Genomic DNA, 15,231 nt, shown 5'->3' on the forward strand with positions numbered 1-15,231 from the left:
CAAAGCTGGGGTTTTTCCAGTAGTCATGTATGGATGTGAGAGTTGGACCATTAAGAAGGCTAAACACCAGAAAATTTATGCTTTTGAATTGTGGTGATGGAGAAGACTCTTGAGAGTCCCTTGGACTCCAAGGAGATAAAATCAGTCAATTCTAAAGGAAATCAACCCCGAATATTCATTGGAAGTACTGATACTGAAACTCCAATACTTTGGCCACCAGATGTGAAGAGCTGACTCACTGAAAAAGACTCTGATGGTGGGAAGGATAAAAGGAGAAAAGGGCAGTAGAGGATGAGATGCTTAGATAGTATCACCGACCCAATGGACATGAGTCTGAGCAAACTCCAGGATATAGTGAAGGACAGGGAAGCCTAGTGTGCTGCAGTTCTTGGGGTCACAAAGAGTTGGACACGACTTAGTGACTGAACAACAACAACATCGTGCACTCGAGTGTGTGTTAAGATGGTAATCTCACCCTAAGTGTTCTTACCACAAAAACCAAAAACAAAGCCAAAGGCACTCAAGGAAGTTGTCAGGGGTAATGGATGTGCTTTTGACCTCGATTGTGGTGATGGTATCACCGGTGTTTGAAAATGTCTAAATTCGTTAAGTTTTACACATTAAATATGTGCCATTTTTGTATATCAGTTATGCCTCAATAAAGCTGTTTAAAAAATAGAGTTAATTTCACCGGAAAAAGTAAAAAGAAAGGGAGCAGTGACCTTGGACAGGCTCTGCCACACCCAATTTCCTAACATAATCACAGCCTTGTATCAACATCGGTTGTCTAATTCAGAAGGGGTAAAGTAGCCCATGACACTGAGTAATCTGGATGTGATTTCAAAATAGAGTTGTGACATGATTTGCTCAGTTCAGGATGAACACAGCACTACAAGTCTCTTATTTTCTTGCCATCTGGCTCCTACCCATCTAGTTTCTCTTCCTTCTGCAGCCTCCCCATTCCTGAAATGCCCAAACACTCCAGTGGCTTTCTTAGTCCATTGGTAGGATCTGTTCTGCCTTCACAAGCCAAGGAGATAGGGATCTAGGGTCTCACTAGTTGCCTCCCCCAAAGCAGTTGCTTCTTGTGGTTGTAAGGTGTGGCCACTGAAACCTCCTGGTCTGGGCAGTTTTAGGGACAAATTGCTAGCCCACTACTGCAGAGATGCGCTACAGGGGTGGTCTGGGTCCTCATTTAGGCAGTACCTGTTGCCATGGTAACCATGTTACTACAAAGCATGTAGTGGAGTCTAGAGTACTGAATGGAGATCACTAGGCTAGATTTCAAAAAGATTTTATTTCAGAATCCTTGATAACCTCTTCCTACCTTGGAGCTTTGATCCTGGTCATCATAGCCCAACTTGACAGCTTCTCTAACAGCCAAATTCGGGAATTGTGATGGTAAAGTGGGGGGGAGGCATAGAGGGATTGGTGTCTCAGTTCCTGAAAACCCTTGGATCCTTTCTGAAAAATGCTCCAGTGATTAGCTTTGCATTCTAGAAAAAACTGAGGGAGAAGTCTCCCTTCCCTTACAGACAGAAAAGATTTTTGTCCACTTGCCAAAACTGAAGATAAGGCTGATTATTTTGTTCAAACAACAAGAAGCAATTGCTTCCCTGCCCTTTTTAGCTCCATCACCACCTTATCAGAGAGCCTTTCCCATCCTAGAACTCCCTAGGCTGTTCAGTGAGGGCAGGTTCATGTCTGTTCTGTTTGTGGCTGCTTTCCCAAGTGCCTGCCCAGCAGTGACCAGCAGATATGAAGGGCTAGGAGGTGTTTGCCAGGTGAAGGAACCCACGCTGCCCTTCTGCTCACCACTGCTCAGAGGTTAGAGTTGATCTGAGCCTGCTTCCACATCTCCAGGAATGGAATCCCTTTAGACCCAGAACTTCCCATCCTTTACAGCAGGGGCCCTCAACCTTTGGAACCTAATGCCTGATGATCTGAGGTGGAGCTGATGTAATAATAATAGAAATAAAATGCACGATAAATGTAATGAGCTTGGATCATTCAGGAACCATCCCCCTACCCTGGTCCATGGGAAAATTGTCTTCTACAAAACCAACTCCTGATGGCAGAAAGGTTGGGGACCACTGCCTTAAAGTGATGTCATCCTCTTTTCCCCCCTCTCCTTGCTTACCTGGGAGTGTGTTTCCCTCCCAGAGAAGCATCTTTTAGAGAGGGTGCTTGTGTAAGGGCAGGCACTCATATTTATTGTCTCTACCCAGAGCTGGCTCTGGGATAACTTGGAGGGTGATCCCATCTTGGTGGGCTGCAACCTGCCCCTTCTGATCACCCTGCCTCACCTTCAGCTCTGTGTGTGCCCCTCCCCATGTCTTGAGTGTGACTAACAAAGTCATTTCAGCTGCTCTGAGTACTTTGTGGGTGATTTTAAACTTGGATATAATTTCAGTTTGATGTAATTTACTTTGATAATTCGAAACTCACAGAGAAATTACAGGTGCAGTACAAGAAATTCCCATATATGCTTTACTCAGATTTATCAACTTAATTCACTGTTTCCATGCATTATGAAAATTTAGTGAATATACATCGACAAGGTATTTACATGATCACATTCAGTTTAATTCTTTTGAAGATCTATCTTCTACTTTAGAGCATGTATTTATTTCTCATTGAGGTTAGAAGAGTTAGAAAGAATTCACGTTTTTGTTAGTTAACATTTTCTTTAATGTGCTGGGTTCCCCACTGTTGTCGTGGTATTTTAACTAACTTCATAGAGGGGTGCAGGCCCCATTCCAGTGTGGAATCCAAGTCACTAGTCTTGGCCTGATTAGTGCTCAGAAATCTCCAACCTCCATGTGCGGTGAACTGTGTGTGTTATGATCAGGAAGGTGTCTGAACCCATCAGACTCCAAATTCCTGGAAGGCAACCACGGAATTGGTGCCTCTCTGTGGCCAGGTCTGGCACAGTGAGTTGGGGGTTGTGGAGGAGCACAGAAGAAAGGATTTTTAAAAAGGCTAATCAAGAATTGACTGTGTTAAAAAAAAAAAAAGGAAGAAAAAGATCAGTCAGATACAAGACGGCATCATTTTCCAAAAATTAGTCTTTTTTTTCTATAAAAGGTATGAGCATGTATTATTTTTACAAGAAAAAAACAACCATTCTCATTTTAAGGAACAGTTACAAAATGGCAAAGGTTTTGAAAGCAAACAGTCTTGAATTTGGCACTTAGAAAAGTTCCTTAACCTCTCCAAAATCCTTTTCTTCATCTTCAAATGAGCAAACCATTAGCACTCACCCCACTGTTGGAGTGAAGGCTGTTTGGAGAATTAGGTGAGGTTTTGTGTAAGGCAGTGCCTGGCATGACGTGAGCGGCCAACACATGCCCACTTTTAAAAGGAGGGGATTTCCCTGGTGGTCCAGTGGTTAGGACTTGGTCTGTCAACTGCTGTGGCCTGGATTCAACCCCTAGTCGGGGAACTAAGATCCCGGAAGCTGGGCAGCATGGCCAAAAAACAAAAACAAAGACTTCGGGCTTTAAAACAAACAGCTTTAGTCGTTCCCATAGTCCTGCATAGCCTCCCCTATTGTTAACATCTTACATAGCGTGGTACATAAGTTACAATTAATCAATCACTCTTGACGCTTTACTATCAACTGAGTTCTAAGCTTTATATTCAGATTTCTTTAGGTTTTTTTTTTTGGTATGAGAAATGGCATTCTTTATTCATAAATAAAAATATGTAATTACCAGAAATAGTTTACACGGCCAAAAGCGGGCATCAAAAATAAAATAAAACTGTCAAAAGCAGAGCAAACTAAACAGCACACAACGAAGAGGAAATAACTCTACGTACTCTTCCCAGCGCTGGGCCGTGGGCAGCCAGCCTGGGCCAGAGTTCCTGCTCTGCGAAAGCAGCACAATGGGGCCGCCGACAGGGGAGGAGAGCGGAGCGTCCACGCCCGCGGTGCACACACAGCTGTGCGCCCTCCTGCTCGGGCAGCTGTTGCACCCACAGCCCAACCTGCCTGACCCTTGGGATAGATTTCTTTAGTTTTAAACCAGTGTCCTTTTCCTGTTTCAGGGTTACACATCCACTTTGATTGTTTTTTTATTACCATTCTCGTTTTTGTTGTACAGACACTTAGCAAACGCCTCTCCCCAGCCCTTCCCTTTCTGGGTAGGAGCTATGTAGGTGTTGAAACTTGTTTTCTTAGCCTCTTAACAGGAAGCAGGGAACAGAGCTCAACCTGCAGGCTGCGTCCTGCCCCAGGGCTGAGAAACGTGGTGGGCACGTGTGTGTGTGTGTGTGTGTGTGTGTGTGTTGGGGCGATGGGGTGGGGGAAGTGTGGGTGTGGCAGGGATGGGCGTTCTGTTTCAGGCTGAGCGGGGGGTGGCAGGTGGCATGTGCCATGGGTGCAATCTGAGCTGCCTTCATTGCAGTCAAAGCCACAGGTCTGAAGCTTCTCTTGAGCAACAGAGTATTGACCAGGGCTCAGCCCAAGATGAATCAGAGATGTTTCTTCACCAGAGGTCAAAGGTGCAGCCTGATTTATAAAAACCTCCCTACCCCAGGGCTCCTCACCACTGCTGTGCACTCTCCTGGCATTCCACACTTCTGTGCAGAGGGGTAAGTGTCCTTTCCTCGACTCAGCCCTCGGGGATCACTTGGCAGGATGGTGGGAGCCACAACTCACTGCCCTCTGAACCCCCTCTGGCTGACTGCATTTTGGGACCAAGGGTACCAGCTCTTGCTCTGATAGGAAGACCCAGTCTCAGGACTTGGGAATGGCCAAGGTGGGAGGGGTGGCCGGCATGTGGAAGAACCCTAAAGTACCGTCACTTGGGGAAAGGAAACAGCCTGGCAACCACAGAACCCTTCCCAGGTGAGCCTGAGTGACCAGCACTCTCTGAATTATACTCCCCAGGAGACGGGGGCCCACGGAACAGGTGGCAGTTAGGGCTGATTCTTTGATACTTTAGGTGGTATCCTATGTCCTTCTCCCCTATTCTATCCACAAATAAGAACATTCACCGTGGGTCAAACAGAGCAGCAGACCCGGGATAGTAGCCCTTGTCTAAACCATTAATGAGGAAGGAGGAGACAGTGGAAGCGTGGGGCTGGGGAGGCGCTGCTCTAGACCTCCCTTGTCTCCTGAAGGTGAACGTAGTTTGGTAAAATGACTAAGCTGGAAGATCACCTGGAGGGAATCATCAACATCTTCCACCAGTACTCCGTTCGGGTGGGGCATTTCGACACCCTCAACAAGCGTGAGCTGAAGCAGCTGATCACAAAGGAACTTCCCCAAACCCTCCAGGTATGGGAGGCCCCTCTCTTGGCAGTTTCCCACCCCCTTGCGCTGAGGGCAGTGGTCTGAAGGATGATGGTGGGGGCAAGGACTGGGGTGGGTTCACCCCAGTTTGTGCTTCCAAGGATGTTCCCCAGCCCCTCCCAGCTGTGGTACAAGGGGCCCACCGCTCTCTCTGAATAGCTCTCTCCATCACCTTAGATCATGCCTTCCTTTCTCTGTAAAGTGGAGAGAGGCAGGGCTGGGCGGGGTTGGATTATTGAACTATACAACATCTTCTAGGTTAAGACTTGGTTCTAGGATGGCTTAAGACAGCTGCTTCTGTCTGCCTTTCATTTTCTCATATTGGATTCTCCCACATAGTTTTGGATCATGAGTTACTGTTCCCTGGCTGCCCTGGGCTGAGTTCTGAGGGATGCGAGGCCTAAAGAAAGGGGAACTCACTGACCCTGCTTTCTCTTCTCCCAGAACACCAAAGATCAACCTACCATTGACAAAATATTCCAAGACCTGGATGCCGATAAAGACGGAGCCGTCAGCTTTGAGGAATTCGTAGTCCTGGTGTCCAGGGTGCTGAAAACAGCCCACATAGATATCCACAAAGAGTAGGAAGCTCTTTCCAGCAATGTCCCCAAGAAGACTTACCCTTCTCCTCCCTGAGGCTGCCTTACCTGAGGGAAGAGAGAATTAATAAACGTACTTTGGCAAAGTTCTTAGCAGAATCTGTGTCCTTTTTTTTTCTTTTACCAAACTTGATCCTTCCTCACCCCTGCTGTTCTGACAAGCCCCGTTTAGACCTCCGAGACCCGCTTCTCTGTCTGCTCGTTTGTTCACCAACAATTTATTAAATCTCTCTAATTTGTTCATGTATTCATTTATTTAACAAATATTTAGTGAGCATCTATAATAGCCAGAGATCAAAGACATGAAGTCCTCATCCTTCTGGGGTTTTCATTCTAATAGGGAGGGAATTGAAGATGAACCAACCGACAAACGACTAAGTATTAGCAGGCCAGTGCATCCTGTGATACACTGGTAGGTAATGAAAAGAGATATGTAGAAACCTAAAGCAAAGGAATATAGGGTAGAGGGAAGGACAGGGTTCCTGGTTTAAATATGTTGACAGAGGGATGCATTTGGGCAGAGATCTGCAAAGGATGCAAAAGCTGCAAAAGATCCACAGCTTGCGGATGTCTGGGGTCAAGAGTCCTGTAGAGGGAGGTCGAGGCCCTGAGACAGGTTCGAGCCTGACCTGCCCGATGGCCAGCACGATGGCGGGTGCAGAGCTGAGGCAGGGCTGGTGGGAGATGAGCGCCTGCAGGAAGCAGGTGTAGGGAGCAGGGGCTTACAGTCTGTGGGGAGGACCTTGGACTTGGTGCCAAGTGTGCTAAGGAGTCACAGGTGGTTTTGAGCAAGCGAGTGAGTTGATTTCACTTATTCTTCCTGTATGGATCATGAAACCTGGGGCATGATAAAAGGTGTGGGGAAAAGGGAGACGGGAGCAGGAGGCAAGCATGAGGTACGGGGGAGGGAAGACTTCTCAGGCCAGACTCCCTCCCCACGCTGATCTAGGCCAGGTTCTTCGTGACATGTTCCCCTAGGACTGTGTTGCTCTCCTGTCGGGCTCTTCTCTCCTGCTGAGATTCTGTATCCACTGGGTGCTTATTTGTTTAATGTCTGTCTCCTGCATTGATGGGGGTGTGTGCACGGAGGTGCAGCATCTCTGTCATCAGCACTGTGCTTGGCATGCAGCAGTTATTTCAGAAATATCTTTTATAGAAGTGAACGTATGGGCACTTACCTGGTGGTCCAGTGGTTAAGAATCTGCCTTCCATTGCAAGCAGGGGACCCAGGTACCATCCTGGGTCTCACAACAGGGCTCACAACAAAAAGCCCTCATCCTGAAACAAATACCCAGTGCAGTTAAAAAAAAAAAATGAATGAATGAATGAATGAATGGAGATCGTTGTTGTTCAGTCACTCAGTCATGTCCAACTCTTTCTGACCCCATGGACTGCAGTGCACCAGGCTTCCCTGTCCTTCACTATCTCTGGGAGTTTGCTCAAAACTCATGGAAATTAATAGGCTACTGATTTGATCCCCTATAAAAGGTCCAGGGGAAAACAGGAAGGAGCATGGAGTAATCTCCCTAGGGGCCAAGTGTTGGGTTCCCTAGTGAAAAGTGCATCCATCTGAATGGGAAGAAGTTAGTGGGGGCCTCCCTGTCTACCATCCCCTGTCGAGTGCTGAGTCAGATCTGGGATAGATGGCATGCCCCTTTAGTCCAGATGTCAAGAGGTCCATTTTGTTAAGTGGTTAGAATACCCGCACATTATGGGTGCGTGTACCCTCCCAAATTCATTTGTTGAAGCTCTAACCCCTAGTGTGTTGGTGTTTGGAGATGGGCCCGTTGGGAGGTAATTAGATTAGTCATGAGGGTGGGACCTTCATGGTGGGATTAGTGCCCTTATAAGAAGAAGAATAAAGATTTCTCTCTCTCTATGAGCGCACATGGAGAGGAGGCCATCTGAGCACACAGCAAGTCTACAAGACTGGAAGAGAGCCCTCACCACACCCCAGCTCTACTTGCAGCCTGATCTCAGGCTTCCAGCCTCTAGAACTGGGAGATTAAATGTCTGTTGTTTAAGCAACCCAGTTTATGGCAAGGCTCCCCAACCTTCAGTCTGCGAACTGGTACCTCCTGTCAGACCAGTGGCAGAATTAGATTAAAAATAAAGTGCACAACAGATGTTATGTGCTTGAATCAACCTAAAACCATCTCCACACCCTGTCCATGGAAAAATTGTCTTCCATGAAACTGGTCCCTGGTGCCAAAACATTTGGGGACCTCTGGTCTAGGGCATTTGTTATAGCAGCCTGAGCAGGCTGGGATACCATGAAAGCAGCATCCAGGGCACAGCCTTAGGCTCTGACAGACACATCTACCTCCTCTTCAGCAGCAGGAACAGGCCAGGAGGGCAGAGTTTATGACACCATTTTAAAAGATTAGATAACTTGCTGGAGCCCAGGTATGACCGATATGAGGAAAAGTGAGAAGAGAAACTTCACATTGGGGCAGGGGTGGGTTTGTATTTTGGTGCAAAGCCGGGCAGAGATGATGTGTAGAAAGCTTGGATTCAGGACTGAGGCCAGGAAGTGATAAGTCCTGGCCCCAGAGGCCCCAGGGTTGGAGGTTCGCTGGACTGTCCATCAGAGGAAAGCACTCTGTCTGTGATGTGGATCTGAGGCAAAGTTGAGGCTGGAAGGGATTGTGGAAAGTAGGAACCTGTGGAGACCTCTCCTGGGGATGAGGCCGGGGCAGAGGATGAAGATGGGGATGGAGTGGGATTGGCAGAAGATGAAGGAATTCAGGACCCAGAGAAGGTGGTCTTGGGATGAAGGCTTCCATCACTGAATGAGAAAAGAGGACCACTCAGGGAAAGCCCTCATTTGCTGACTGACCTTGGGAAAATCACTTTGCTTCTCTGGATCTCTGTCTTCTTCATATTTGAAGAATTCAAAGGAGTTTTGGAAATTTATTTGAAGAGTTCAGACTAGGTGGACACTCAGGTATAGTTCAACTTTAATGTTCTGAGATACTTGGATGGGATGGAGAACTTTAAGTAAGATCTAGAAAGATGGGAAGCAGGGTATTCTTGGGCAAAGAAATGATGGTGGCCTAAGTATGAGGATTAAAGTTATATTTCTGGATTCAGATCCTAGTTTTACCTTTTACTAATTGTGAGACCTTGAACTCGTTACTTAAAATCTCTAAGCCCCAGTTTCCCCATCAATAAAGTAGAAATAACAGCAGCATCTTTCCCAGAGTTGAAGTGAGGATTAGATAACCTAACAAAACATGCAAAGCACTTAGCACAGCGTCTGATGCCAAGTAAGCACTCAGTAGGTATTAACACTAGTAGTAAAATACTAATTTATATGGGAAGGCCACTTGCCAATGCAGGAGATGTGGGTTCAATTCCTGGGTTGGGAAGACACCCTGGAGAAGGAAATGGCAACCCACTCCAGTACTCTTGCCTGGAAAATCCCATGGACAGAGGAGCCTGGTGGGCTACAGTCCATGGGGTCACAGAGAGTCGGACACGACTGTGTGACTGAGCCCATATTGTGAGCTAAGGGACACAAAGTGCACCTTCCAGGGGCTCTGAGTGCACCCCTGCCCTTCAGGAGGATGTCTTGGGCCAGCACACTGCCGCACACCGTGAGCTAAGCTTACTTGCACACTGGGACTTTGGAAGTCAGGAGAAGAATCTGGATTCAGTGAGATGGCCACCAAGAGCCTCTGGGGCTAGCATGGCTAGGACTTGTCATTTAACTTGGCCCATATGTAAAAGTCTTCAATGTTAAAAGGAAGCAAACCAGATTGTGAAAATCTGATGGGCAAGAGCTGACTTCCTCTGCTTCTCTGATTTCCCTTGTTACTTAACTCAGCCCCGGGTAAGCAGAAGTTCAGTTCTTGCCCTTTCAGCATTAATCTGAGGAATCTTTCCTTAATCCTCCCTCCTCCCCATACCTGCTCCACCCAAGAAGACTAATGAAAAGCACCTCCTCTGTGCTCCCAGGCACCCTGTGCTTCTCATCGCCTTTGTTTTACAGCCACAACTTAATATGGAAAATAGCTATTTGGGTGTCTCTTGCCCCTGTTAGGTTAAAGGTTCCTTGAAGGCAGGGGACCTGCAAAGTGTTTGACACAAACATCAGGCTCAGTAAGTCCCTATAACAGCCTCCAGACTGATTCCTGTGCTCCTTTACTCTGGTTCCCCAATCCCTTGTCCATGCAATAGCCAGTGTGATGCCCAAACATAAATCACAGTGCGTCACTACCTGGTGAAGACCCTGCAGACTTTTTCCAGTGCTTCTTGTCATCCAGGTCTCATTCTCATTGTCACCTTCCTGGGAAGCCCTGTCTGGTTCCCCAGCTCAGTTAGCAGTTGTTCTAGCGTGTCTTCCTTCTACTGCGGCACTCGTCCGCACCTGCAACGATCTGTTCTTTCTTCCTTGACTTGTTTCTTGCCTGACTTTCCCTAAGCAGAAACTCCAGTCGAGCTGGGACCTGCTGTGTTTTGTGAGCTTGTGGCAGTGTCCTGCCCCTTCCGTTATTCAGTGATGCCTATTGGTTTAGTAGAATCAAGTTACTGTTTACTAACTGAGGGGAACAACAGCTTTTATAAAATGAAAGTGAGATGCTTGTGGCGGCGGTGGGGAGGGTGGGGGGACCCTACGGCAAGTACACCCCATCACTGAGGGCTTTGGAGTCCTCGCTGTGGAGAGGACCCCTCTCTCCAGACCTCGGCAATATTCGAAGGCAGTTGTCACAACCCCCTCCAGCTTCTCTTTTCCAGGCTCAATACCCTCAGCCCTATCTATAACTGATTCCCATTGTAATCTCCTTCCATTGTTAACGGGCATCTCAGAAGCTGAACATCTTGTTTAGGAGGTGTCAGGAAATGGCAACCCACTCCAGCGTTCTTGCCTGGAGAATCCCAGGGACGGGGGAGCCCGGTGGGCTGCCGTCTATGGGGTCGCACAGGGTCGGACATGACTGAAGTGACTTAGCAGTAGCAGCATCCCCGGTGAGATATGACCCTGATTATACCTCAAAGGCATTCCCCTCCCTGACAATACCCTACTTACTTGAGACTGCACCTCAGGCCTGAGATCAAGAGGCAGAAAGCGCCTTGTGAAGGAGATTCAGAAAGAGACACAGAGAGAATATTGTAGGAAGGGAAGAGAAAGAGACGGCAGACCAAGAGGAGAAGGAAGAGAGGAGAGGGATGGATGGAAGTGGGCTGCTCTGCCCTGCGCCCTATGCTGGAATCCTGCTGCCCTGGTGCAAACACCCACCACTCTCTGCTTCACCCCTTGCCTGCCTCAGTCTTGGTGTTAGGGGAAACACGCAGGCTGAAACTGCCCACCCTGGCCAGGCACCGTGGTAACCATTCCTGTGAGTTCTTTTTTATGACAGGAGGTCCTGGGAAGGAACATGAAATTAACAAGCCACTTCAAATCAGAAGACTTCAGGAAAGGTCAAAAGGAGATGAGCGTCCTACTGACCTCCGAGAATCCTCCTCATTGGAATACATTTTGGCTGAGCCACATGTGCACCACCAGGAAAGACCCTGAGTCAGAGAGACTGGCCAGAGACAACCCAGCAACGAACCTCATCACCACAAAACCCGAGACTTCAAGCCATGTGGCAGAGTGGTTCCCCTGGGTCCCCTTACCCTGCTTCTCTCCACCCAGGTGCCCCTTTCCAGTAAAGTCTCTTGCTTTGTCGGAACGTGTGACTCCTCAGACAATTCATTTCTGAGTGTTAGACAACGGCTCCCTTTAGGGCCCTGGAAGAGATCCCCCTTTCCTGCAACACTGGCAATAGTCCCCCTCCTCACTGTGCAATCTCACCGTACATGAGACAATTCTGGGTTCATGGGCAAGAGTGAGGGAACTCACAGAGAACAGGGAAACCCTGGGAATGCTCACTGGAGGCCAGTCTCTCCCCCTACCCCGGTGACCACTTTCCCTGGTTGACGTGTGCAGGCCGGGACCTCTGAGGACAGAAGCTAGGGGTCTAGTTCAGCCAGGGGATTGACCAGAGTCTTGGGGTAGAGGAATTGTTTTAGCCCGAGTCCCAAGGGGAAGCAGGAGTTGAGCAACCAATTGTTTCAGACCTGCTGTCACTTTGGTAATTCAAGTGTCAAAATCCATGACACAGGGCTTTCTAAAACACAGGTTTTCAGCAACTGTGGGAGGGGACAGGGCATTGAGGTTGGATTCTGGAGTTTACTTCATGGCAGGGCTTGTGTCAGGCTTGTGTAAGATTGCCTCAGCCGGCTGGTGAAAGCTGAGGCCTTCCTTCCCAGTAAGGTCTTGGGAAACATCACACAATCCTCTTCTTTTTCCTGTAGAGGTGGTGAGACACACTTGCCTTGTTGACATGGTCCAGGTAGTTTGAGATCCTGGCTGAAAGCATTATTTCTCTGAGAAGCACCACCTCGGGCTCTCCTAGCCTCACTTGGACCATCATGCTGCCTCCAAACCTGTCTCACTTCTGCCCCAAATCATCCCCACACAGCAGACTTTTCCAAAGTATGTATATATCATTTCCCTCCCCAAATCTCCACTGCTGCTCCTGCCCTCTGTTTTCTGGAAAGTGTAGCTCCCTGGCCTCTATCTCCCCGCTCTCCTCTTCATCTCCCACCTCCTTCTCTTGTACATCCAGGCCTTTGCACATGTGCTCTTTTTCTGAAGCACTTGCAGCTTCATCTGAGGATGCCTGCAGCCAGCAGCTTTAACTCAGCCCTCCAGGAGACCACCCAGGCGAACGGCAGCCCTCCCATCAAAGCCCCACAGAACTTCATCCCTCTCTGACCTTTGATTTTCTATATCAGACTCATTTAAGAGACTGTCTTGTCAGCCCTGCAGTCCTGGGAGTTCCTTAAATGACAGAGTGAAGCCTTATTTATTGCAGGGACCCCTCAGAGCCTTATACAGAGCCTGACATACAATAAGTGTGTAGTTAGCGTCTCTCGAGTGAATAAGAAGACAAGTGAGTGACAAACGAATTAATCTCCATGCCCAGTTCTGGAAGCATTTCACAACGCCCAGGTCCCAGAGCATATTCTGAGCATCGTTGAGCCTCTGGGCACCGCCCACGTCCCAGAGCATATTCTGAGCATCGTTGAGCCTCCGTGCAGTGTCCTGCAGTGGGGGGTGCCCCTGTACTTCCTCACCCCTCCCAGAAAGGTATGCAGAAGTTCAGGTTTCTCTGCCAAGGAGGGCAACTCCCTCTTATAGGAATCGGGGGACAGGCATCTGACAACAGGCTTTCTGTTCTTCAATCAGCATAATGCTGGGGAAACCCCAAAGTGTTTGTTTCTTGAAAGAACTCAATCATAGAGGTAGTCAGCATTTCTCACCTGGAATGGGAATCTTAACCTTGACCCTGATGCTCTCATTCTTTGTCTGAGGGAAGAAGATGACTCCCCTCTACTCCATAGAACCACGTTTTTGGAATAGGAGAAGCTAAGTCACCCTTCCTTCAGGTCAGCTCTTTTAACAAGATCTCACAGGGCTCTGCAAGAGCGGTTTGCTACCACCTCCCCCCCTGGGATCTAGAGCAGCCTGCCCCTCTCAGACCGAGCTAACAAAGAGATAAGGCAAAAGTGGAACCCTTGGTGTCTAAGAAGCTCTGTCCCTTTTGTTCTGAGCCCAGCTGCTCCATCATCTCTGGCCTTCAGGTTGCCAGACCATTGGTACACCCTCATGCCCAAAGTGGTCCCCACCTCACCCTCTCCCCAAGACAGCCCCAACGTCACCCTCCAGCTCCACGGGGCCCTAGGACCATCATACCTTCCCTTGCTCATTCAAAGTGCTCCTGAGAGTTTATTCCATGCTGACCTGGAGGCAGTCGCCATTGCCCCTGCTTCTAGATAAGGGGTTACAGTTCCCTAGTGCACGTGCAGACATATTGGAGAGTCCTACGGGCCTGGAGGAACAAGCCCCCGTGTGTTTCAGGAAGGTGGGTGGTCAGGAAAGTGGGGGCAGTGGGGGGGGGTGGGCAGTGACACAGGCTCTAGGCCCTCATGGCCATTAAGGGACTCATTAGAGACCTCAAGGCGAGGAGAGCATTCCTGGTGCAATTGTGCAGAGCCTGGGGATAGCCGGGATGTGATTTAGGGAAAATGTTTTGAAGAACTGATTGGGTAGCTGTGTGCATAGACGGAGTTAGATTTATTCTGTGCCCCCAGTGGTGTGGGAGGAAACCATGGTTAATGCTCAGCAGGCACGAGGAGATGGATTTTGGCTGGTGTAAAGAAAGTCTTAGTGTCAGCACCAAAGGAGGACACTCCCTTTCCCGGAGGAGTTAGGGCAGGCTGGGGCCAACTTCTTGGCAGGGAGAGAATCACTCAAGTGTGAGGGTGGGACAGGTGGGGTTAAACCAGTAATGTTCAAACTTTTTTCAGAACAAACTACTTTATTCAGGTGGAAGCTTCTAGTGTGCAGAAGATGAAGGCAGAACTGGTAAGAACTGAATAAAGCTGGGGGGGGTGCTCCAGAATCCCATCCCCTCACTGCCCTTATCTTCCTGTTGGAGATGCCATAATGATATACAGAACCTTCAATATTTTCCCCCGGTGATCGAGGCTTTGGGGACATTTTGCTGGTTTTAATCCTACTTCTTCTCCCTCCTTTCTTCACGTTACCCCCCAGAAAGGGATTGTGGAGCATGTAGAGTATTTTAGGACAGCTGTACAGTCAGTATTGTTTGAGAACCTGCTGTGTATCAGTCACTACTCCAGGGGCTGGGAATAAACTAGAAAATAAGACAGATGCCATGACTTGCCCTCATGGAGTTCCCAGTGCAGTGGGGAAGCAAAGTCAAAGACATACTTCTGGCACACTGCAATAGGTAATGGTGGATGCACGGGATAGGGGGAGCCTACTCTATCCGAGGCATCTAGTCCGGGCCAGTACCCAGGCTGTGGTTTTTCCAGTAATCATGTATGGGTGTAAGAGTTGGATCATAAAGAAGACTGAACACTGAAGAGTTGAGCTTTTGGGCTGTGGTGTTGGAGAAGGCTCTTGAGAGTCACTTGGACAGCAAGGAAATCAAGCCAGTCAATCCTAAAAGAAATCAACCTTGAATATTCATTGGAAGGATTGATGCTGGAGCTCAAGCTCCAGTATTTTGGCCACCTGATGTGAAGACCTGACTCACTGGAAAAGACCCTGACATTGGAAAGATTGAGGGCAGGAGGAAAATGGGGTCACAGAGGATGAGATGGTTGGTTGGCATCACTGACTCAATGGACATGAATTTGAACAAAGTCCGGGAGACGGTGAAGGACAGAGAAGGCTGCCGCGCTATATACAGTCCATGAGGTTGCAAAGAGTCAGACGTGACTTAGGGACGGAAAAAACCTCCCAGCTGCCAG

At 48.4% G+C, this 15,231-nt stretch overlaps 1 protein-coding gene across 1 annotated transcript; it reads left to right on the forward strand.

Annotated features, from left to right (window-relative positions):
- Positions 1 to 4,522: 4,522 nt before the first annotated feature.
- Positions 4,523 to 5,987, forward strand: LOC102271967 (protein S100-A12). Its single transcript, XM_005909570.3, has 3 exons — positions 4,523 to 4,596; positions 5,128 to 5,284; positions 5,744 to 5,987. Exons 2-3 carry the CDS (start codon positions 5,147 to 5,149, stop codon positions 5,882 to 5,884), a joined length of 279 nt encoding a protein of 92 aa, XP_005909632.1. The 5' UTR covers positions 4,523 to 4,596; positions 5,128 to 5,146; the 3' UTR covers positions 5,885 to 5,987.
- The last annotated feature ends 9,244 nt before the right edge of the window (positions 5,988 to 15,231 follow it).

This window comes from Bos mutus, chromosome 3, assembly GCF_027580195.1.
Source record: "Bos mutus isolate GX-2022 chromosome 3, NWIPB_WYAK_1.1, whole genome shotgun sequence".
In the NCBI taxonomy this organism is placed as follows: Eukaryota; Metazoa; Chordata; class Mammalia; order Artiodactyla; family Bovidae; genus Bos; species Bos mutus.

Coding starts and splice junctions, on each gene's coding strand:
- LOC102271967 (XM_005909570.3), top strand. CDS start 5,147: ATGACTAAGCTGGAAGATCACCTGGAGGGAATCATCAACATCTTCCAC. Junction 5,285..5,743: donor AACTTCCCCAAACCCTCCAG/GTATGGGAGGCC, acceptor CTCTTCTCCCAG/AACACCAAAGATCAACCTAC.